The sequence below is a fragment of the Emys orbicularis genome, chromosome 12 (genome assembly GCF_028017835.1).
Source record: "Emys orbicularis isolate rEmyOrb1 chromosome 12, rEmyOrb1.hap1, whole genome shotgun sequence".
NCBI lineage: Eukaryota > Metazoa > Chordata > Testudines > Emydidae > Emys > Emys orbicularis.
In genome coordinates this window covers 18,610,976-18,636,878 of record NC_088694.1, presented here as the reverse complement: position 1 = coordinate 18,636,878, position 25,903 = coordinate 18,610,976, and the positions used below count along the sequence as shown (strand labels likewise).

Sequence of the window (25,903 nt, the reverse complement as noted above, 5' to 3'; positions counted from 1 at the left end):
CTAATCTCTCGTTGGTTTGAGGACATGTGTTCCTTATAATTTTATAAAACACAATCATTGTATTGTGGTTGCTACAAAAGTAAAATGTCTACTAGCATTTGCATTCTCAAGGAAACTCTTTTATCAAAATGCATGCTTCTTATGTAATAGTAGATTAGGCTGCTTAAATGTTTATTGCAGGATAACTGTGAAAGGCCCATTTGTTTCTTGCCTCATTACATTTTATATTTACCTTTAATTGATTCAAATAAATGTTGAAGATATGAAATCCATCCTGCTAATTAGAAGGAAATATGAGTTTTAGAAAACTGTTAGTTTGACCGGCTTGAGAATTTATTGGCAGAGTCCTGACTGCTATTTATAGTAACTCAGGTTTTGGATATCTATGCTACCTCTTTCCTATCTTCTGAAGGAATGGAGGGCCATTTTGTAAAGTTTGTATTATATTAATGCTGCAAAGAGAAGTATGGTCATCTGCATGGTTTGTCAAAGCTAAGGTGTTAAGACTGTAGTTGTAGAACTTGGATGCTTTCACGCTAAAGGATTTGGGTGTACCAAATTTTCTTCTGTCAGAGATAAAACTCATGTTTACATCTAGCACTTTTACAGGAAAATTAAGAGCATATTTCTCTATTACATCCCATGTAAAACCTATGTTAATATTAAGGGTGCAAAGTCAAGCACTCAAAAGTTGGAAAATGCCAGAATTAAGGTTGCTCATACAATATACATATATATTATGATACAATCTTAAATTACATGACCATGTACTATTTTTTAAATAGGACAGTTGCCCCATTCATTGCACAGTGTGGACAGTGCTTGCTGAATGGTTACCTAGTCAGTATTTCTCTTTGTTCTCATTATTTGGTGTATGTCTTCCATGCCATATTTACTGCACAGCAGCCAAACCCTGCACTCAATTCAGAATTATTGATTTCCTCATGGGTTTTTCTGTGGTACTGATCATGAAGCACTCAGTACCATAAACTTATCTTCATAACATATCCTTTGAAGTGTGGATGGGGAACTGAGGCACAAAGAGACGAAGGTCAAAAGTATCAATTTTGGGTGTCCAACCTGAGACACCTAGGGCCTGGTATTTTTCAGAGTCCTTAGCATTTTTATAGCACTTGATATGTTCAATGCACATTTACCTTTGCCTTCAGTTGCAATTGTGAGTGCCCTTTGGTAAATCTAACCCCAGGTTTCTCAAGTTTGGCACTAATAAAATAAGGAAAACACAAACAAAAACTTTTCAGAGGCCCACTAATTAAATGGCTTGCTCAGCATCATATAAGAACTTTGTGGTAGAGACAGGGATAAAATCTAATTCTTCGCAGTGTCATTCAGTTGTCATAACCATGAGGCCATCCTTTGTCTTCCTGCAGTCCCCTGTCTCACAATGCATCTTGCATTTTCTGCAGCAAATGAGGCAGGGTCCCATAGACAAGTCTTATTTACTACATAAGCTGGATTCATTCCCTGAGTACTGCCCATCTTGTGTACTGAGTGAGGCAGGGATCCTGTGGAGAAAAAAATAGTATATGATACTGTAATTAAAGATTATCATAATGCATTGCAGAAGCAGCCTTAATTCTGGTATTTCATAACATCTGAGGCTTGACTTTGCAACCCTAATTTTCTTTTAATACGGTGGTTTTGAATGTAATGGTTTTTTGTTTTTTTTTTAAACTTAGGACATAATGCATCATGTGCAACTATATGGACTCCCCCCTCTCCTTCCCCCCTCTCCCCCCCTCCTCCCATGAGTCATCAGCAAAATAGAAACCTTTTGATCCACAGCACACATCTCTGACACTTGAGCTAATAGCATAACTGGTGGCAGTAAAAGGCTGTTTATCCTCTGTGAACCAGCCCCTGCCAGTGGGTTTCACAACTATTTGCTAGACAGCACAGGAATGTTGAGACTCAAGAATCGTGGGTCTATTCCAGGCTCTGGAAAACCGTGTTCTCTACTGGCTATAGAAGAGGGATGGAGAACCTCTCGCCCACTGGCCAGATCCGTCCCCCTGCTTAATTTCATCCGGCCTGCGGCAAGTCGGCTCTGAGCCTTGGCGCCCCCCCATGGGCCTGGAGACGTGAGCACTGGCTCGCCTCGCTGAGGGGGGAAGCTAGGGTGCCAGGCCAGTTGGTCGGCTGCCCTTGCGGCCCCTAGGCGAAGGGGTGATCAAGAAAGCTCTGAGTCCGCAGTGCGCCTACCTACGCCCGCAGGCGTGGCCCCCGCAGCTCCCATTGGCCGGGAACCGTGGCCAATGGGAGCTGTGGGGGCGGTGCCTCCGGGCATGGGCAGCACACACTGTACAGAGTTGCCTGGCCACATCGTGGCAGCTTCCGGGAGCGGCACAGGGCCAGGGCAGGGGGGAGCCTGCCTTAACCCTACTGCGCCACTGACCAGGAGCCACCTGAGCTAAACGGTGGCCGGCCAGAGCCGGCACCACTTACCGCCTCCTTTTTAAAAATCAGGATGTCCAGATAACTTGGATCCAAGAGTTTTAAAAGAGCTGGCTGAGGAGCTCACTGGACTGTTAACGTTGATTTTTCAATAAGTCTTAGAGCATTGGGAAAGTTTCAGAAGATTGGAAGACCGCTAATGTGCCAGTTCTTAAAAAGGGTAAATGGGATGACCCATATAATTATGGGCCTTATCAGCCTGACATTATCCAGGGCAAGTTAATAGAGCAGCCCATATAAGAAACGATTAATAAAGAATTAAAGGAGGGTAATTAATGCAAATCAGCAAGAGTTTAAGGAAAATAGATCCTGTCAGACTAACTTGATAGCTTTTTTTATGAGATTACAAGTTTGGTTGATTAAAGGTAACAGTGTTTGATGTAATATATTTTGACTTCTGTAAGGTGTTTGATTTGGTACTGCGTAACATTTTGATATTAAAACCCCCCCAGAACAATATAAAATTAACATGGCACATGTTAAGTGGATTAAAAATTGGCTAACTCCTGGGTTTCAAAATATAATTGTAAATGGGAAATCATTATCAAGTGGTTTTGTTTCTACTAGCATCCCACATGGATCGGTTCTTGGCCCTATGATATTTGTCAATGATCTGGAAGAAAACATAAAATCATTACTGATAAAATTTGCAGATGACCCCAAAATTGGGGGGAGTTGTAAATAATGAAGAGAAGAGGTCACTGATTCAGAGCGATCTGGATTGCTTGGTAAACTGGGAACAAACAACTAATATGCATTTTAATATGGCTAAAAGTAAAGGTATACATCTAGGAATAAAGAACGTAGGCCATACTTCCATCATGGGGAACTCTATCATGGGAAGCAGTGACTCTAAAAAAGTCGCAGTGGTGGCTGTAGTCGATAATCAGCTGCACATAAGTGCCTGGTGAAACGCTGTGGCCAAAAGATCTAGTGCCATCCTGGGATGCATAAACAGGGAATTTTTGTGTAGGAGTAGAGAGGCTATTTTACCTCTATATTTGACACAGAGGATGTTACTGCTGCTGGAATACTGTGTACAGTTCTGATGTCAACAATTCAAGAAGGATGTTGATAAATTGGAGAGGGCTCCGAGAAGGGCCACAAGAATGATTAAAGGATTAGAAAACATGCCTTATAGTGATAGATTGAGCTCCTTGAGTCTATTTCAAAGAGAAGGTTAAGGGGTGACTTGATTACAGTCTGTAAGTCTAACAAATATTTGATAGTGGGCTCTTCAGTCTAGCAGGGAAAAGTATTACATGACCCAAAGGCTGGAAGTTGAAGCTAGACATATTCAGACAGGAAATAAGGCATAAATTTTTCACGGTGAGAGCAATTAACCAATGGAACAGTTTATCAAGAGTTGTGGTGGATTCTCTCACTGTCAAGTTTAAAATCAAGACTGGATGTTTTTTTTGAAAGATATGCTCTAGGAATTATTTTGGGGAAGTTCAAAGGCCTTTGTTACACAGGAGGGAAGACTAGATGATCACAGTGGTCCCTTCTGGCCTTGGAATCTATCTGGATCCAGTCAGTGCTGCATCTTTATTGATGAAAGAAGTTGGTGTTGAGAATTTTGAAGTATTAACATACTCAATAGCTTATAACCAAGTGTAGCAAAGAAACTCAAAAAGAGTTCCTGATTGATCTGTATTTTTGAAAGTAGCTGCTAATGACTTATTTTCCTGTTAAGATAGAAATACCTTTATAGAAAGGTGATCATTATTTATCAAGTGAAAAAGCATCCTAATATTCAGAAGTATTTTATGTATATTTAGGAATTGTTACTAAGGGCTTGTCTACATGGGACATTTAGAGAAATTAGTGTGAAATTAAAGTGCAATATCTACTCTACACGTGATCATTTTTATTCTGCATTAAAAGTGCCTTGGATTATCCTAAACCACAAAAAGTCAGTTTTTGTCCTGGTCTAAGTTTTTGTCAACAGAAGCTGCCTTTTTTGCTACAGGTTTGCATGTATCCACACCCAAATTTGATGTAAATTGACAAAACCCAGCCTTTCTGTTGCCCAAATAAAACCACTTCTGCAAATGACAAGTCCTCAGCAGACATAATTCTACTGACAGAATGCCAGTGTGGATACTGCATTGCCTGTGTCAGTTAGCAGTTCTCCAGCAATAGTCCCACGGTGCCCTGTCTGCAACAGTGACCACATCAGTAACAATTTTGAACTCGCTGCCCAGGAGTCCCAGTGACCAGAAACCTGCCCGCTTTAAAATTCCCAGTGTGTTTTGGAAATACCTTTTTTCCTGGTATGTTACGTTTGCAAGCACACCCAGTAGCCCACCTTTTTTGAACAGAGAGCATGGCTCAATGCAAAGATAGAGCATCACCTAAATCTCATTCTCCTGCCTGGTTCAGGAAAAGAAGGTCCTGAATCTTCTTTACATGCAGGGAGACGGGGCCATACAAGTCCAGCTGCAGGGCAACCAGAGGAATAAGGATTTGTATGCAGACATTGAAGAGGGGAAGCAAGCCCTGGGCTACACAGGGAAAGACGCAATGCCGGGTGAGGGACCTTCACCAGTTGTACTACAAGGCAAGGGAGAGGCACAAAAAATTGTCCACCCATAGATCTGCCACTTCTAAAATGAGTTCCATTTCATAGGTGGCATAGACCTCTCCACAGATCTGCCAGTTCTACATTGAGCTGTATTCCACATGTGGCAGAGGCACCACCATCACCCCAAAAGTGACAGTGGACACACTTCAAGATCCAGAGGAGGAAACCCCTGCAGGGCACAGCAAGAAAGGGAATAGGAAGGAGCATGCAGACCCTTCAGAGAATGATCAGCTCTTCAATGTACAACTGGAAAGGGACCAGACCCTGACAATCCCAGATGAGCCTGTGTGGGAAGGGAAAAGGAGCTTAGGTGTATTGCTGCATTTTTTTTTTTTTAAATGCATGACTCTTCCCTTTCCCCCTGCCCCCCTTCATGGTGCCCAAAATCTCCTAGGCCCTCTTCTACCCTGTCAAAATGGCAGCCATTAGCGCAGAGTCAGAGAGCAAAGGAATTGACTTTTACAATAGACAGTTGTTTTTTTTAATTAATAACTTAGTAGCCAACATGTTTTGACACCAAGATGGCTGAAATTTTATTATTAAAACACCACATATCAAATCATTGCAAATGAACAGAAAGATACCAACACTCATACCTGAGCATAAAAAGCAATCATTGACTGTCCAATTGGAATACCTGCTTTTTAAGCATACATTTGTACAGTACACATGTAATGTAAACATTGCAGAGGACAGTGGTTTGGTTTTAAGTCTGATTTCCCCAGTCCAACCAAACAAATCATCATGCTGTGTCGAGGAAGTGTTCATTGCTCAGGGGGCTCACTTTTCTTTAGCTTGCAGAACTAGGCAGTGGGGACCGTTCTTCTTCCCTTGTGGAGAATTTGTTAAACTGTACACAGATGATGTCATTGAGATTGTTCCAGAGGACAAAAGAGACATTTTCTAGGAGATACTCTGATCCTGAGCCTACCCAGTCCTCGTATGTTGCTGATGGGGAGAATAGGCATTGGACAGATCGCGTTATCGAGATGGAGCAAAAGGGTCAGGATTGGAAGGACTGCATGCTTGAAGAAAAGCAGAAGGACTGAGAGGTACCAAGAAATATTCCAAGAAATGTTATGATTCTGTTCAAGTACCAAACACTGGTATTGCACAGTAATCTGGAGCAAAAATACCCAAATCCTCCTCCCTATCAGCATGTGCACTCCATGGACAACTCTATACACACATCCCATGCCCCCCAAAAAAGGCTCTGACATAATTTTATCCCTTTTACTGAATGCCCGTGGAAAATAAAAACTGTGACTATCTATCTATCGACTTCTGATTACCACTTTGCTTTAATACATGTAATAAAGGTTTTATTTGAGTTTACTGTTTGTTTTTGCACTCAATCTTTTTTTAAAAATAAACAGTATTTTTATGGGTGTCTCCAAACAGAAATGATATACACCAAAACACTACTCCCCTCTCACCAGATTCACAGTAGGAATTTATAAATATCGCCATTGAAGCCAAATATACAAAGTACGCAAAAGCAGCACACTGCTATACTATGGCACACTCTTTTAAGGCCTTCCTAAGCCGTCCAGCTCTTTTGTAGGCTCTTGTAACTGCCCTTATGTCTGGCTGTTCAAAATAGGCAGTCTTTCCATTTCATTCCTCCATCCTGCCGGTAATGTTTCCTCCTTTGCTTTCACAAATGTGTAATACACAAAAATATTTGCCTGGCTGAGATCCAGCCTAGTTATGAGGCATTGTCAGCATCCTTTGCACATTCAGCAATCATTCTGGTGCTGTCTAGGTGTCCAGTGTAAGGTTTAGTGAGCCAGGGAAACAAAGGATAGGCCGGGTCCACTGGAATCACTACTGGCATTTCAAGCCATCAATGTGAATATGCCAGTAAGGGAAGAATGTCCCTGCCTCATCTTTTGCAAAAATCTTGTATGTCTAAATATGCTCTTCCCTGACCAGCCAATGTCAGAAAAATGTCCCTGGTGATCCAGCTGTGATTGTATAAGCATTGAAGAGTAACCCTTTCTCTTCACGTTCTTAGTGCCAAGGTCAGAATCAGGATACACATCCCATCAATCACCCCACCTCAGTTCAGGAAGTCCCTTGCTTGAAATCCCTCTATTTCTTGGACAGTGCCCTGAGTCTCAATCCTATGCAGCAGGAGATGCTTAATATTCTTGCACCTTCATATGAAAACTGTCTCCATTGTGGATTTTCCAACCTTGAACTGACTGTTTGCAGTGTGGGACTGCAAACTTCTAGATGACTGCCACCTGATTTTTTTCACTGTCAAAGCAGCTCTTGTTCTGAGGCCTCTTGTGCTGGAAGGCTGGGGTGAGCTCTGCTGGGTTAGATTCCTGCTTGTACATGAAGTCAAAGTCCATTGGCCACTTGGTGGATATAGCAGGATAGTATCACGGTGTTTACTGACTTGATAGTTTTTGTTGGCTGCTTCTTTTTTTAATTTGGGAAGGCTTGTGCACTGTATCTTTCTAAAATGATCGTGGAGACACATCAAGTCCAGGATAAGCCCTCTTTTATTACAAATCTAAAGGAATAATTCTGAGACAAACATTGTTAAAATAGAGTTAGGGTTGAGAGTACATATCTCTTAATTCAGGGCAAAACCATAACAGGGATGTTATAATGCTTATTTCTGAGATAATTACAAGCCCACAAATTCAGTGGTAAGTTTAAACTTAAAAGAAATCCAAACATAAGGCACAGAAATGCACGATTCAGGCATGTAAACAACTTTAATGTTTACCGGTAATGATGAGGAATTCATTTACGAGTACTGTAATGCATTCTAGTATTTGTGGTCCTAGATTAGATTAAACTGATTTCTAAAGACACTTTTTTTTCCATAGTGGTGTTACTGCAGGTAAGAATTAATATTGTTTGGTGCTCTAAGAACACATTTGCGTATCTTGGTGTATTATATTTCTTTTACAGTTTTTGTCTAGGATTTTTTTTAACTTTTAAGCTCTTAAAAAAAAATTATAGGTGAATACTAAAAAAGAAACCTAAAGAAAATACTACAGTGTGACTCTCCTAATGATTTGAAGATATGTAGTATCAACTTTTTTTTAGGGCTAGATTCACCAGTACACTCTGAGTGCTTTGCACCACTCTGGGGTAGTGTCAGACTGCCAGAGCATAAGTGCTAGTTTAAACTGGGTTTACAGCTGCTTTGTGTCACCAGAGAAACTTTAAGAAACCAGAGTTGTACATTTCAGTTCTTCTCCAAGTAGCTGTCAGTGTGGATCCCACTTAAGGTGCACATGGAATCTCAGGCATGTGTGACTGGATATTTTTGGAAAGCATGTCTATACGGGCCGCAAAAATGCCTTTGTGTCGCCTCATGTTCCAGTACATGGGCATAAAGGGTGGGGCAATGCCAACCCTCCCTCAGTTCCCTCTTGTTGCTTGAGATCTGTGTACTCCCGGTCCAAGCATCATGGGGTCAAATGAGTCAGGGTTCCACCCCAGGTCCTGCAAGAATTCACTTGGTGGCTGGACCCAAAGAATTTATGAAATAGGGTTATCTTGTAGTTGACTCCCTTCTGTGACTCTCCTCACAGGTGCATTGGGGCAGGTTGGGGTGCCCACCTGGACCATCTACAGATGAAGGGCATCTGGTCCCAAGATGATTTGAAACTGCATTTGAATGTTCTGAAGCGCAGGGCCATTTGACTGGCCTGCGTGGCATTGCTGTCTGTCCTGAAGGGCTCTATGGTGCAGATGTTGACAGACCACATGTCCACAATACATTACATCAATAAGCAGGGAGATGCATGATCATCCCTTCTGTGCCAGGAAGCCTTCAAATCATGGACCTGATGTCACCATAGGGTAACCTCACTGGCCTTACACCTTCCAGGTACTATCAACAATCTGGCACGCTTCCCAAGCAGGCACGTGGTAACCAACCATGAGCCTTTACTGCAGACATCCATCATAGAGCCAATATTTTGCCAATGGGAAATTCCCTCAATAGATCTGTTCCAGAGGAGGCACAAGCCCAGGATAGTTATCAGATGCCTTTCTGTAACAATGATCTCCAACCTTCCTATACGACTTTGATTTTCCTGATCCTTCAAGATGATATCTAAAATCAGATGGGACAAAACCATACTGATTCTGACAGCTTCCTGTTGGCTGAGGCAATTGTGGCCATCAGATCTCTTGCACGTGTCAGTTTGGTCTCCCATCTATCTCCTGATTTGCCCGGACATGTTTTCACAGAACCACGGCCGGATATTGCACTCACATCTGCAGTTATTGCAACTGGCAACCTGGATGAGCATGGCTGACCAAGACTCTTCTCGACAAGTGCAAGGAAACCACATACTGAGCAGAAAGCCACTAGCAGGAAGAACTACTTCAAATGGAAATGGTTCTTCATATTGGTAGGCTGACATAATCTGGATCCAGTTGAGACTCTCCTACGACAGATCCTCAACTATAAGCATTTAGTTCTTGCAAAATTCATCTTGCAGCAATATCAGCAGGTTATGCGCCAATACAATTGTACTTAGTCTTGCATTCAACATATTGATATTCCTCATCAAATGCTGGAGCAGACTGCACTTGCATCATCTTTAGGGCACTTGCATCATCTTCAGCCTGCTTCAGAAATATGCCAATATGTAAGATATGTGAAGCAGCAACAGGGAATAGCCCACTGACTTGTCATTGTGCCCTTGATACAGTGGTTGTCTGATGCCAGATTTGGAACAACTCCAATTATTTGACTGATGTCACTGTCACTCCTCATTTCCAGCATCCGGGGGGGATACTGCTTACCAGTCACCTATTGTGGGATCCAAACTGACACAAAAAGAAGAATGAAGTTACTTCTCTGTGGTAACTGTGTGATGGGTTTTTGTTTGTTTTTTGTTTTGTTTTTTGAGATGATGTAGTCAATGTGGCTCCCATGACCCACCCTTTACCCCTGCTTTTTGAAGTTCTTTGCAACGTGGGCTTTGAATTATAAGGGAACTGAGGGAGGGTCGCAGCCTTTTATGCCCTCATACAGGAGTATGGGGAGGCACAGGATGAATGTGTGGCCTTGACAGACATTGCTATTGAAAAATATCTGATCTCACACACTAGGCACATGGGCAATTTCAGAGGAATCCATACTAACTATAATGTCTCAAAAACCCACAATTTCCATATGGTAAGTAACCATTCTTTTCTTCCCTCACTCCTGCTCTCAACATCCTTCATTACACTTCCCTGTGTGCTCACACCCCAGTTTCCTGCTCCTACCCCGCCTGTTTGTGTAGATATGATGCAAGAAGTGGTGTTTTTTTTTTTTTTTTTAAAGAAACTTTTAAAATTAAGGTGTGGGTTTGTTTTTTTTGTTTTTTTGTCCGTCCCCCCCCCCTTTTTTGCCAATATTCTTTATAACCAAAAGTTTTATCCTTCAACATAGGCTGGCACATAAAATGTCCTTCAGAGAAACTTACACCTTCCATCACCATTTGTTCGTAATGGAGCTGAGGCCATTGGTTGCACTTATCAGTAGTAAATATTTATATTATGAAAGCTCAAATTAGGAGGACGGCAGTCCTATTGTGCTGGGTGCGCTGCAAAGAAAGAAAAAGACAATCTCTTGCCTGAAGGGCAAAGAGTGAAGACAGGTTACATTCAGGGAAGATAGAATTCTCTTATGAAGTCAGAAGGCAAAAAAGAGTAGATAAATAGTCAGTTGACATCTTTATTAAGGAAAGACTGTGGCCTCAGTCCCTTCTGAGGACCATATGAGATGGCAGTTATTTTGAAAGAGGTAAATTCTCTGAGGCTTTCTTAAGAACACTATTCTTCAGTTCCTGTTGAAGGAAAAACTTCCAGTTACAAAGAAGGGAAAAAATGCCTACTATTCCTAAATCCTTTTAAAAACTATACATTTCACCAGATCTACCCAAAATTTACATTACTGAATAGTTGTTAGTGTAGATAGGCAGTACATGCAATTAAATCATTTTGCGGGGGCTGTGGGTGTGGAATGGTTTGGCAGACGGTGCTAAATTTCTTAAAGGACCCATTTGAAAACTTTAACTCTAACCAATTTACTAGTAAGTTCCCAGACAAATTTTTTTTCTGTACAAAAAGATCAAGGCCTGGTCTACACTAGGAAATTAGATCACTATTGTGACAGTGTACCCCATAAGGCTTTATGGGGGGGGGTGCTTATAAATGTATGTATGACATAACTGGAATATGTTTTGTGCTGCCTGTGCCATGTACTATATCTCCGTAAAGGTTATGGTCTACTATATGTATTCATCCTATTTGTACATACATATCATTTTCTACTTGAGGTTAAGAATATGGGCTGTATGCTTGCTTGGTTTCTAAGTAAGCTTTGTGAGGCATTTGGTCAGCTTCTTTAGGAAGGACTTCGCCAGCTTAAGTACCTAATCAGGAAACACTTGGGGAACAATGCATCTTGGAATGCTCCAATCCACATAAGAAGTTTTCCTGGAGACATGCAAGATACCATGTGGACAATGGCTTCAGCCTGTAAAGACTGAGTCATGCAGGGACATGTGACTTGCCCAGGTGACTCCAGAACTCCATCTTGGAGCTGGACTTTGCATAGGAGGGAGGAGGGGGGTCTCCACCCACAAGAGAGAGTCTATTTAAACCCGTGGGAGACCCTTCCATTATGTCTTCAGCTGGCTAAGGAAGGAGCCTCTCCACCCCCTCAGGATACTTGAAGGGAACTGGAACAAAAGACAGTAACTACAGGGGGTGTGAGTGATTGCTGGACCCAGGCTAAAAGGAGATGAGCCTGTAAAAGGGGACATTCTGGAACTGGTGAGGAACTTATCTGTATTTAGTTTGATTAGACATAGATTTGCACATTTTATTTTACTTGGTGACTTAATTTGTTCTGTCTGTTACTACTTGGAACCACTTAAATGCTACTGTCTGTATTTAATAAAGTCACTTTTTATTTAGTAATTTACTCAGAGTATGTATTTAATACATGGGGGAGCAAACAACTGTGCATATCTCTCTCAGTGTTATAGAGGGCGAACAATTTATGAGTTTGCCCTGCATAAGCTTTATGCAGGGTAAAACGGATTTATTTGGGTTTAGACCCCATTGGGAGTTGAGCATCTGAGTGCTAGGGTACGTCTATACCCAGCCGCTAGTTCGGCGGCTGGCAATCGAACTTCTGGGTTCGACTTATCGCGTCCAGACAAGACGCGATAAGTCGAACCCAGAAGTGCTCGCCGTTGACTGCGGTACTCCTGCTCGGCGAGAGGAGTACCGCGGAGTCGACGGGGGAGCCTGCCTGCCACGTGTGGACCGAGGTAAGATCGAACTAAGGTACTTCGAACTTCAGCTACGTTATTCACGTAGCTGAAGTTGCGTACCTTAGTTCGATTTGGGGGGTTAGTGTAGACCAAGCCCTAGAGACAAGCACGCTTCCGTGAGCTGTTTTCAGGTAAACTTGCAGCTTTGGGGCAAGTGATTCAGACCCTGGGTCTGTGTTGGAGCAGACGGGAGTGTCTGGCTCAGCAAGACAGGGTGCTGGAATCCTGAGCTGGCAGGGAAAACAGAAGCAGGGGTAGTCTTTGCACATTAGGTGGCAGCTCCCAAGGGGGTTTCTGTGATCCAACCCGTCACAACTATAACTATGTCACTCAGGGGTGTGAAAAATCCACATCCCTGAGCAATGCAGTTAAACTGAGCTAACCTCTGGCTTAGACAGCAGTAGGTCGACGAGACCTAGCTACTGCCTCTTGGGGAGGTGGATTACCTATGCTGACAGGAGAAGTCCTCCTGTCGGCATAGGTAGTGTCTTCACTGAAGTGCTATAGTATTGCCACTTGTGACAGGATCAGGCCACTGGGCTACAGGCAGGGCCGGCTCCAGCTTTTCTGCTGCCCCAAGCAGCAAAAAAAAAAAAAAAAAAAAAAGACGAGCAGCGACACTTCGGCAGCAGCTCAATCGCGCCGCTTCTTAGGCGGCGCTTCAGCAGCGGGTCCTCCCTCTCTTCCTCTTCGGTGGCATAGCCCCAGGTTAAGCAGGTCCCTTTTCCCTGGGTAAGGTAACAGGGGCAGTTCCAGAACAATCAGGAACTTGCTGGAACAAATTAAGGCAGACAGGCTAATTAGGACACCTGGAGCCAATTAAGAAGCTGCTAGAATCAATTAAGATAGGCAGGCTAATCAGGGCACCTGGTTTAAAAAGGACCTCACTTCAGTCAGTGAGGGGCGTGTGTGAGGAGTTGGGAGTAAGAGGCGCAAGAAGCTGAGAGTGAGTAGACGTACTGCTGGAGGACTGTGAAGTACAAGCATTACCAGACATCAGGAGAGAGGTCCTGTGGTGAGGATAAAGAAGGTGTTGGGAGGAGGCCATGGGGAAGTAGCCCAGGGAGTTGTAGCTAGCTGTCACACAACTCCCTATTTGATATAGGAGGAGTTGATCTGGATTGTGGGTCCCACCAGAGGGGAAGGTCTCTGGCCTGTCCCCCGACCCATTAGGTGGGCCAGCAGAGACTGCAGGGATTGTTCTCCTCCTTTTCCCAATGCTGGCCAGTGATGAGGTTAGCCAAGTGAATGGCAGGTTAGTGCCACTAACAGAAGGAGCCAAACTGAGGACTGCCGTGAACCTCTGAGGTGAGCAAATCCGCCAGAAAGCACTGAACCCACCAAGGCACAGGAGGAACTTTATCACACACTGTAGCACTTCAAAGTGTAGACAGGCCTTAAGAGTTGAACCCACAAAGCAACTTAGGATCCTAACTTCCACTGAAGTCAGGAGCCTAAGTCCTGGTCCACACTAACCCCCCACTTCGAACTAAGGTACGCAAATTCAGCTACGTTAATAACGTAGCTGAATTCGAAGTACCTTAGTTTGAACTTACCGCGGGTTCAGACGCGGCAGGCAGGCTCCCCCGTCGATGCCGCGTACTCCTCTCGCCGAGCTGGAGTACCGGCGTCGACGGCGAGCACTTCCGGGATCGATCCCAGAAGATCGATTGCTTACGGCCGGACCAGGAAGTAAGTGTAGACCTGCCCTAAGTTGCTTTGGGGATTCCACTCTAAGTGCTATAACTTTGGGAAGGATAAGCTATATCGCACACACTCATACCTAAAAGGCTGAATTCCTGCATTAAGTGCAAAACTCAACACTCTCAACTATGGATAAGGCTCTTTGTTTTTGGTTTTTAATTATTTCCCAGGAATTTATTGGGTTTTATTTAAAAACTTGAAAAAACGGTGGGAAAATTGGTAAAAACTGAAAATGAAGGCCATGTGGCAGTTGAAGAAGCCACACACACACATACCCCACACAGTGGTCAGAGGTGTCTCGACTGCTGAGACCTGGCTCCCTGCCCTTCTTTATTCCCTCTGTACTGAGGAAGCGAACTAGGCCGCAGGGGGCTCTGTCCAGCAGTGGGGCAGTACTTATAGGATGCAGCCTTCCATTCCCTGCAAGCCTGTGATCTTTGCTGCTGGGACAAGGCTCCCTATCCATCTCGTGCTCCCACTAAGCAGAGAAAGCAAATGGGGGTGTGAAGGGGCACACTGGAGGGCCAAAGTCCACAGAGAAACGGAAGGCTGCAGCCTGTAAATACTGACACCCTCCGCCAGACAGAGACCCTTCCTGATTCTGCCAGCCATTCAGTGCAACCTATCTGCTTTCCCTGTTTTAAAAAAAAAAAAATTTCTTGGGTTCTGAAAAGGCCAACATTTGGGTGAAAATTGGTAAAACTCAAATGTTATTTTTTCCAAAAAACAAGGAATTTTTTTGGGGGGAAATTGGTAAATGCCAATAACGAAGAGCCTTAACTATGGAGTTATAACTGGTGCCTCCATAAGTTATGCCTCTACAATTGAGGTTGTGAAAGGCGAGCCACATCAGCACCATTACACTGCTCCCAGCCCAGTGCCCAGACTTCTCTCCCACCCAATAGTCCGTATGCCAACCCCAGAGAACTACATGCAAATGTCAGAACTGCTGACCTCTTCAGTATTCCCTCTGGTTGTAAAGGAGCTGCCTCCTGGTGTTGCTGAGGGTGGAGGGGAGGTACCACTCTCTGGGAATTACAGCGCGTCTGCCTATGTGGTGATCTGGAACAGATGGTGTTTTGGTCATGGCCTAAGCCTGGCTCGCTAAAGGTAGGGTGACCAGACAGCAAATGTGAAAAATCGGGAGGGTAATAGGAGCCTATATAAGAAAAAGACCCCAAAATTGGGACTGTCCCTATAAAATTGGGACATCTGGTCACCCTAGCTAAGGGGCATGGGAGGGCTCTGCTAGCCTCTTCCCTTTTCGTTTGGTATTGTTGGCACTTGCATCTACATGGCAATATATTCTTGTCTTTTGGGAGCAGACACTTGGCTGCCATTCCCACAACAGGGAGACAAGTCAAACTGTCATTTCACAAGCGAAAAAGACAGAACTCCTTTTTCCCATTGAGAACTGTTTTTAAAAGAGAGTTCCTTGATATTATAGGTCTTCTGGTATATGAGGTTCACATGTATGTACCCCTAACAGTATAACTTAATTATTCATACAAGGGATTGATGTGCAGTTTGTGACCCATGATTTAATTTTGGATGTTTACTTTTTAAAAAATTTGTTATGCCACTTCAGCTTCCTCAGTGCTAGTTGAGTTTGTGTATATTTTACATAACTACATATTTCTGTGCATCCTTATATCCATGTTACTAGAAATTACAGATTTCATAATACCTGGGGAAAAGCTTTTTCTGGTATGACTCATATTTCCTTATAAATCTTTCCAATGCCGGTCAGTTTAAAAGAGAGTGTACAGTGGATTACACTTTGTGCATGTTACAACAGCATGCATGCTTCTCTCTCATACAAATTTACAAGTGATTCCTGGGTACCCATCTCTGGCTTTATGTCCTGGAAATTTGAATGCATACATTCAGATAGATCTATTTGCTATGGGAGGCCTAGGTACTTGGATGCTGCAGTGATGGGCATGGTATAAAAATCTAGTTTTAAAAGTCTGCTCGACTTACTCATTTGACTAATGTTAAATAGGATTTAAAGAATCTTTTTTACTTTTGGAGAAAATGAAAGTCATTTTAATGTCTGTACCCTCTGTTCTGTGCTGAAAACAACATTTAAAATATTTTGTAAAGTGGTGCGAGAAGGACGACATTGAGCCTTAAGCTAAAATAGACTCCTAGATTTAATGCCAGAAGGCACTATCATGATGATCTAGTCATAGCCCCATACAGCATAGACACACATGTTAAATGATTTATTTGAAAAGTGGATGTGGGTGTGTGAAATCAGCAATGGTTGATGGTATCAACTATCAGCATGTAGTATAGTCTTTAACCAAGACTGGCTGAGTGGGTCCCATCCCCACTTTCTTTGCCAAGTTCCAGTTACTTTAACTTTATATGTTAAGGGTTTCTGCTTCATAAATAATTCATATTAATAACTGTTTGCATTAAAGTAACCATGTTCCCTCAAAATTTATTTTAATTGATTTCATATTCTTCTTCATAGACTTCATCTGAAAAGGAGTGTTTAGGGGCTCTGGAATTACTATGCTTGTAGTTTAGCGGGTGTTTAAAACTTTGAATATTAATGTAGCCAATTTTTCTATTTTTTTCCCCTCTCTCTTTTAAATTTCAGGTCACAGCCAAGTATGTCATCATCTTTATTACTGTGCAGTACAACGTTACCTACACCACTGGTAAGAATAAAGCAAATCCACCATCTATTTCTATATAGCGTAACAACCCAATTATAAAAAGTTTCCATTTATAAATAATAATGGTCTTATCTCTAACTCATTTCACTTGTATATCAGAGAATCTTTCTTATTTCTGTTTGTCTTGGGAATTTCTAATGTTCTCATCATTATAACATCTAAGCTCCCAGTTCTTCACTAGTGATAAGCAATTACCACTTTGATTTTTTGGCTATAGTTAATATTGCTATTGCACCAAAGCTTGACTTGATTAGGCATGATATGCCTTCCACTTCCTTTTTATAACTTGGTGCTTTTCATACCAAGTAGAATATTTTGTAACTCTGAACGTGGTTTCCTAAATGTTTCCTATTTTTAATCACAAATTGTCTTACGTTCTTAAATGGATTAATTTATTTTTGTCTTTAAAAGTACCAGATATTACTTCATGGATAACTATCTAAAATAGCTAGATGCTGAATAATGGCGTAAGATACTTCTCACTTTATGTCCCATCAGATACATTTATTTTAAAATGACATTATTGACTTGAAATCTAATCAATATATATTTAAAACATAAAATAAAATAACTTCAGGACCTACACTTTCCCTTGGGTTCCGTTACCAATTTTTGTAGTTGTAATCACATTTTCCTCTCTCTATATCTGAGACACTTCACATCTTCCAACTCCTGCAACAAATGAGGCAGCAGTTCTATAGACAACAGCCTCAAACACTGTACAACTCTGATTCATTCCTAGAGCACTGTCCTTTCTCTGCACTGACAGAGGCAGAGGTGCTGTGGGAAAAAATAGCATATGGTCATGTAATTAAAGACTATATTATAATGTATACACAGCAGGAGGTTGAATTAAGGTTTTATGGGCACCCTTAATTCTGACACTTTGTAACTCTTCAGTACTTAACTTTGCAATCTTAACATTCCTTCAGCATAGTGTATTTTGGGTATAATAAATAAATAAGATAATCCAACAACCCCACAACACTGAAAAAGCAGAATTTGACCCTAGTTTGTCACCAGCAAGGCTCAGACATTTACGTCCACAGTACAGATACCCATAGTTCGAATGGTGGACATGTCTACACTACGGGATACTCCGAATTTACAGAATTCAATTTTTGGCAACCGATTGTATAAAGTAGAGTGTATGCGGCCACACTAAGCACATTAATTCGGTGGTGTGCATCCATGTACCGAGGCTAGCGTCAACTTCCGGAGTGTTGCACTGTGGATAGCTATCCCATAGTTCCCGCAGTCTCCCCCGCCCATTGAGATCCCAATGCCTGATGGGGCCAAAAACATTGTCACGGGTGGTTCTGGGTACATCCTCCCCATCCCTCCGGGAAAGCAACGGCAGACAACCGTTTCGCGCCTTTTTTCCTGGGTGAACTGTGCAGACGCCATACCACGGCAAGCATGGAGCCCATTCAGCTCAAGTCAGCAGTCATGAACATTGTAAACACCTCGCGCATTATCGTGCAGTTTATGCTGAACCAGGACCTGAAAAACCAGGCGAGGAGGTGGCGACGAGAGTGATGAGGACATGGACACAGAATTCTCTCAAACCTCGAGCCCCGGCGCTTTGGAGATCATGTTGTTAATGGGGCAGGTTCTAGCTGTGGAACGCCGATTCTGGGCCCGGGAAACAAGCACAGACTGGTGGGACCGCATAGTGTTGCAGGTGTGGGACGATTCCCAGTGGCTGCGAAACTTTCGCATGCGTAAGGGCACTTTCATGGAACTTTATGACTTGCTTTCCCCTGCCCTGAAGTGCCAGAATACCAAGATGAGAGCAGCCCTCACAGTTGAGAAGCGAGTGGCGATAGCCCTGTGGAAGTTTGCAACACCAGACAGCTACCGGTCAGTCGGGAATCAATTTGGAGTGGACAAATCTACTGTGGGGGCTGCTGTGATGCAAGTAGCCAAAGCAATTGCTGAGCTGCTGCTACCAAAGGTAGTGACTCTGGGAAATGTGCAGGTCATAGTGGATGGCTTTGCTGCAATGGGATTCCCTAACTGTGGTGGGGCGATAGATGGAACCCATATCCCTATCTTGGCACCGGAGCACCAGGGCAGCCAGTACATAAACTGCAAAGGGTACTTTTCAATGGTGCTGCAAGCACTTGTGGATCACAAGGGACGTTTCACCAACATCAAGGTGGGATGGCCGGGAAGGGTTCATGACGCTCGCGTCTTCAGGAACACTAATCTGTTTAAACAGCTGCAGCAAGGGATTTACTTCCCAGACCAGAAAATAACCGTTGGGGATGATGAGATGCCTATAGTTATCCTTGGGGACCCAGCCTACCCCTTTATGCCATGGCTCATGAAGCCATACACAGGCAGCCTGGACAGTAGTCAGGAGCTGTTCAACTACAGGCTGAGCAAGTGCAGAATGGTGGTAGAATGTGCAGTTGGACGTTTAAAGGGTCGCTGGCGCACGTTACTGACTCGCTCAGACCTCAGCCAAACCAATATTCCCATTGTTATTGCTGCTTGCTGTGTGCTCCACAATCTCTGTGAGAGTAAGGGGGAGATGTTTATGGCGGGGTGGGGGGTTGAGACAAATCGCCTGGCCGCTCATTACGCGCAGCCAGACACCAGGGCGATTAGACGAACACACCAGGAAGCGCTGCGCATCAGCAAAGCTTTGAAAACCAGTTTCATGACTGGCCAGGCTACGGTGTGAAAGTTCTGTTTGTTTCTCCTTGATGAAAACCCGCCCCCTTGATTGACTCATTCACTGTAAGCAAACCACCCTCCCCCCTTCGATCACAGCTTGCTTTCAAAGGAAATAAAGTCACTATCATTTAAAAATCATGTATTCTTTATTAATTGATTATAAACATAGGGAGAGAACTGACAAGGTAGCCCGGGTGGGGTTTGGGAGGAGGATAGGAGGGAAGGAAAAGGCCATTTCAAAAGTTCAAAATAATGACAGCCTTTTGTTTGGGCTGTCCACTGGGGTGGAGTGGGAGGGTGCACGGAGCCCTCCCCCCCCCACGTTCTTGGGCATCTGGGTGAGGAGGCTATGGAACATGGTGAGGGGGGAGGGCAGTTATACAGGGGCTGCAGCGGCACTCTGTGATCCTGCTGCCGTTCCTGAAGCTCCAGCAGATGCCGGAGCATGTCCGTTTGATCACGCAGCAGCCCCTGCGTTGCAGCCTGCCATCTCTCATCTCGAGCGTCCTTCATGGCCTCACGTTCACTGGCATCTTTCCTGTACTTTGATACCATGTCCTTCCACTCATTCAGATGAGCTCTTCCATCGCGGGTCGATTGCATGATTTCCGAGAACATGTCGTCTCGCATGCGTTTTTTTTCGCCGTCTTATCTGAGATAGCCTTCGGAACGGAGGAGGGAGGTTTGAAAAATTTGCAGCTGCGGGAGGGAGGGAAAAAAGGGAGAGAAGTATTTAAAAAGATACATTTTACAGAACAATGCTTATACTCTTTCACGGTGAACAACACTATTCACATTACATAGCACATGTGATTTCGGTACAAGGTCGCATTTTGCATCTTATATTGAGTGCCTGCGGCTTTGGTGTTAGAGATCACAGACGCATGGCCGGGCAACAGAATTCAGCTTGCATGCAGCCATGGTAAGCCTTTGTCTTTCGGCTTCTGCAACCTTCATAAAAGCAGCGCCCTCCTTCCCATACCAAGCAAAGCCCATTGAGTGCTGCGGTTTTCCTGTTAACGTGCAGCAGCAGAAACCAAACTAAACGCCCCCACCACCCATCCAATTCTCTGGGATGATCGCCTTACCCCTCCCCCCACAGCGTTGCTGGTATCAGGGAAGATCCCTGCTAGCCAAACGCGAAAAGCTCAGCGCCAATGCCCGCCACTCTTTCCCCCCCACCCCCCGCCCGCTTGGCTAACTGCAGGGAAGGATTTCTTTTCAGCCACAGGCAAACAGCCCAGTAGGAACGGCCACCTCTGTCCCCTTCATTAAATTCCCGTATTTCAACCAGGTTGCCATGAACGATATCACTCTCCTGAGGATAACACAGCGAGATGATAAAGAACGGATGTTGCTTGAATGCCAGCAAACACCGGGACCATACGCTGCCAGGCTTTGTCATGCAATGATACCAGATTACTTGCTACTAGCATGGTGTGGTCAAGTGTCCTACCATGGAGGACGGAATAAGGCTGCACTGCCCAGAAACCTTCTGCAAAGGCTTTTGGAGTACCTCCAGGAGAGCTTCATGGAGATGTCCCTGGAGGATTTCTGCTTCATCCCCAGACACGTTAACAGACCTTTTTCAGTAGCTGTACTGGCCACGAATGCATCCCAAGTCCTTAGGGCAAATTAATCATTAAAAAACGCTTGCTTTTAAACCATGTTTTATATTTACGAAGGTACACTCCCCAGAGGTCCCTTCCATGGCCTCATTGTCTGGGATACCGCCTTGGGAGGGTTGGGAAGGTACTTCAGTCAGGCTGAGAAAAAGATCCTGGCTGTTGGGGAGAACAGAGTGCTGTGTGCTCTCCGCAAGCCTGTCCTCCTCCTCATCTTCCCCGTCCGCAGAATCCTCAGGCATGGCTGAGATTACCCCCTCCTCGGAATCCACGGTCAGAGGTGGGGTAGTGGTGGCGGCCCCCCCTAGAATTGCATGCAGCTCAGCATAGAACCGGCATGTCTGCGGCTCTGACCCGGAGTGACCGTTTGCCTCCTTTTGTTTTTTGATAGGCTTGTCTGAGCTCCTTAACTTTCACACGGCACTGATATGAGTCCCTATTGTGGCCTCTCTCCATCATGCCCATGGAGATTTTTTTCAAATGTTTTGGCATTTTGTCTTTTGGAACGTAGTTCTGCTAGCACGGAATCCTCTCCCCATATAGCGATCAGATCCAATTCCTCCCGTACGGTCGATGCTGGTGCTCTTTTTCGATTCTCGGACTGCATGGTTACCTGTGCTGATGAGCTCTGCGTGGTCACCTGTGCTCTCCATGCTGGACAAACAGGAAATGAAATTCAAAAGTTTGCGGGGCTTTTCCTGTCTACCTGGCCAGTGCATCCGAGTTCAGACCGCTGTCCAGAGCGGTCACAATGGTGCACTGTGGGATAGCTCCCGGAGGCCAATACCGTCTAATTTCGTCCACACTAACCCTAATTCGAACCGGCAATATCGATTTCGGCGCTACTCCCCTCGTCGGAGAGGAGTACAGAAATTGATTTTAAGAGCTCTTTATGTCGAAGTAAATGGCTTCGTTGTGTGGATGGGTGCAGGGTTAATTCAATTTAACGCTGCTAAATTCGACCTAAACTCATAGTGTAGACCAGGCCTAACAGAGTAACTGGTAGCAGTAAGAGGCTGTTATCTCCATGTGGACCAGCCGCTAGCAGAGGACGAGACACACACTTTATCAATGGGGCAAAGAGCAGAGGAACATAGAGACTCAAGTCTTGGGTTTAATTCCATATTCATAAAATCATAGAATATCAGGGTTGGAAGGGACCTCAGGAGGTCATCTAGTCCAACCCCCTGGTCAAAGCAGGACCAATCCCCAACTAAATCATTCCAGCCAGGGCTTTGTCAAGCCTGACCTTAAAAACCGCTAAGGAAAGAGATTCCACCACCTCCCTAGGTAACCCATTCCAGTGCTTCACTACCCTCCTGGTGAAAAAGTTTTTCCTAATATCCAACCTAAACCTCCCCCACTGCAACTTGAGACCATTACTCCTTGTTCTGTCATCTGGTACTACTGAGAACAGTCTAGATCCATCCTCTTTGGAACCCCCTTTCAGGTAGTTGAAAGAAGCTATCAAATCCCCCCTCATTCTTTTCTTCTGCAGACTAAACAATCCCAGTTCCCTCAGCCTCTCCTCATAAGTCATGTGCTCCAGCCCCCTATTCATTTTTGTTGCCCTCCGCTGGAGTCTTTCCAATTTTTCCACATCCTTCTTGTAGTGTGGGGCCCAAAACTGGACACAGTACTCCAGATGAGGCCTCACCAATGTCGAATAGAAGGGAATGATCACATCCCTCAATCTGCTGGCAATGCCCCTACTTATACAGCCCAAAATCCCATTAGCCTTCTTAGCAACAAGGGCACACTGTTGACCAAGGCCGGCTCCAGGCACCAGCACAGCAAGCAGGTGCCTGGGGCGGCCAATGGAGAGGGGCGGCACGTTCGGCTCTTCGGCGACAATTCAGCGGTGGGTCCCTAAGTCCCTCTTGGAGGGAAGGACCTGCCGCCGAATTGCCGCCAAAGAATTAAGCGGTGCGGTGGATCTGCCGCCAAATTGCTGCCGATCGCGATCGCGGCTTTTTTTTTTTTTTTTTTTTTCCCCTGCCGCTTGGGGCGGCAAAAACCCTGGAGTCGTCCCTGCTGTTGACTCATATCCAGCTTCTTGTCCACTGTAACCCCTAGGTCCTTTTCTGCAGAACTGCTGCCTAGCCATTCGGTCCCTAGTCTGTAGCAGTGCATGGGATTCTTCCGTCCTAAGTGCAGGACTCTGCACTTGTCCTTGCTGAACCTCCTCAGGTTTCTTTCGGCCCAATCCTCTAATTTGTCTAGGTCCCTCTGTATCCTATCCCTACCCTCCAGCGTCTCTACCACTCCTCCCAGTTTAGTGTCATCTGCAGACTTGCTGAGGGTGCAGTCCTCCAGATCATTAATGAAGATATTGAACAAAACTGGCCCCATGACCAACTCTTGGGGCACTCCACTTGAGGCTGCCAACTAGACATGGAGCCTTTGATCACTACCCGTTTAGCCCGACGATCTAGCCGGCTTTCTATCCACCTTATAGTCCATTCATCCAGCCCATACTTCTTTAACTTTCTGGCAAGAATACTGTGGGAGACCGTATCAAAAGTTTTGCTAAAGTCAAGGAATAACACGTCCACTGCTTTCCCCTCATCCACAGAGCCAGTTATCTCGTCATAGAAGGCAATTAGGTTAGTCAGGCATGACTTGCCCTTGGTGAATCCATGCTGGCTGTTCCTGATCACTTTCCTCTCCTCTAAGTGCTTCAGAATTGATTCCTTGAGGGACCTGCTCCATGATTTTTCCAGGGACTTAGGTGAGGCTGACTGGCCTGTAGTTCACAGGATCCTCCTCCTTCCCTTTTTTAAAGATGGGCACTATATTAGCCTTTTTCCAGTCATCCGGGATCTCTCCTGATCGCCATGAGTTTTCAAAGATAATGGCGGATGTGATTGCAGAGCCATTGGCCAACTCCTTTAGCACTCTCGAATGTAGTGCATTCGGCTCCATGGATGTGTGCTTGTCCAACTTTTCTAAATAGTCCTGAACCACTTCTTTTTCCACAGAGGGCTGGTCACCTCCTCCCCATGCTGTGCTGCCCAGTGCAGTAGTCTGGGAGCTGACCTTGTTTGTGAAAACAGAGGCAAAAAAAGCATTGAGTACATTAGCTTACATTAACTTATTCTGAAGGAGAGTGGTTTTTTTTTAGTGGTAATAGACCTCTGTACTCCTCTTTCCACCTCCATGCTCCCATTCCCACCCGAACATTCCTTTCTCACCCTTCTGCATTCTTGTTAGACTTCCTCCTTTTCCTCCATGCTGCCTGGGAGCCAGTAACAGAAGCATTGAGAGCACAGGCAAGACAGTGTTCTTTGAGTGGTTGAAGACATTTATTCCGCTCAGGTGCATGTGTGCCTAGCAGATCAAAGTTGGAGAATTTTGCCTACCAGTATCAGTAGGGGCAGCACTTGTGCTCCTCCCTTCATAATCCCTTTCATGGCTATATAAGGATGGTGCTGCCTGACCCCCTCTCAGTTCCTTCTCACTGACCACAGCTAGAGTTGCAGCGCTTAGTGTGATTTTTCTTCACACTTGTCTTCACAGCTCTTTGTAACTTCCTTTGTGTACATATTTATAGTTTAGTACCCTTGTAGTTTCTCCCAGTGGGATGCCCTGACTGGGGTTTAAACATTGCCCTTCTTGTGGGGCAGCTATCCTATCTCCTATTCTTGGAGAAAACTCCTGAGACATTACATTCTTTCAAGGACTTGCAGGCCATGCTACGCTTGTTGGAGATTTATAACCAAGCCAGAAAGAGACTGTGTTTTGGGAACCAACAATGGCAATATTGTCCTCACTGATATTTCCATCAGTCTTCCTACCCCATGAGGCAGCAAGATTTCCTTAGAAAGGGGCACAAATCATGGAGGAGGAAACCTTCTCGGTCTAGTTTTAGTCAACTGGCTTGTCCTCTTCCTTCTTCAGCTAGATTTGAGTGGCGTTTTGAGAGCAGCACCACAGTTGTCAATGTCATATCCATACTCTAGATATTTGGGGATAGGCTGTCTCACTTGGGAGACAATAAATATGGACAGATGGGTCTTAAACACTGTGGGATTGGGTTATGCCATTAGTTCCTATACATTCCACCCTCCAATTCTCCTGTCCCTCTTGAGGGACCCCTATCATGAGTCACTGCTGTTACAGCAGGTACAAACCTTGTGTACTCTAGGGGCTATAGAGGAGGTTCCTTATTTTTGTGGAAAGGGGTTTTATTCCCAATACTTCCTGATTCCCCCCCAGATTCAAGGGAGGAATGAGACCTATCCTCAATCTCCGTGCTCTCCACAAACATAAGCAAGTACATGAGATTCTGCATGATTACCCTGGCTGCCATTCTTCCCACTCTGAATCACAGTGACTGATTTGCTGTTCTTAATCTCCAGGATGCTTGCTGTCATGTGACAATCTTCCCAGGCCATAGGAAGTTCCTCATATTCCTCATCACTACCATTATGCAGTTCTCTCCTTCGGCTTGTCTTCAGCCCTGCGCATCTTTACCAAATGCATGGCTGTGGTGGCAGCCTTTCTCAGGAGGAGGGGAGTTCATATCGTACCTGGATGATTGGCTACTGAGAGGCTCATCCAGGGAACAGGTCCTCAATCTTTTCAGGTTCACGCTCAACCTTTTCAATTGGTGGAGTCTGATCTTAAACAGGGGTAAATCAGCTTTGAAGTCAATTCAAAAAATCAAGTTAATTGGAGCCCTGATGGAGTCTATGAATTCGAGGGCCTTTCTTCCATCCAAATGGTTCCAGGCAATTCAGCACCTTTGTCAGGATCTCCAGTTTGCACCCTCTGAGCACAATCCAAGTATGCCTGAGGTCACTGGGCCATATGGCTATATGC

General features: G+C 44.5%; 1 protein-coding gene across 1 annotated transcript in view; it reads left to right on the top strand.

The window, feature by feature from the left end:
- Positions 1–25,903, top strand: part of LOC135886625 (translocating chain-associated membrane protein 1-like) — a 52,919-nt gene that overhangs the window by 3,163 nt on the left and 23,853 nt on the right. Inside the window, exon 2 of the mRNA XM_065414395.1 lies at positions 16,691–16,751. Within this exon, the coding sequence (XP_065270467.1) occupies positions 16,691–16,751 (61 nt within the window). The remainder of the gene's footprint in view (positions 1–16,690; positions 16,752–25,903) is intronic.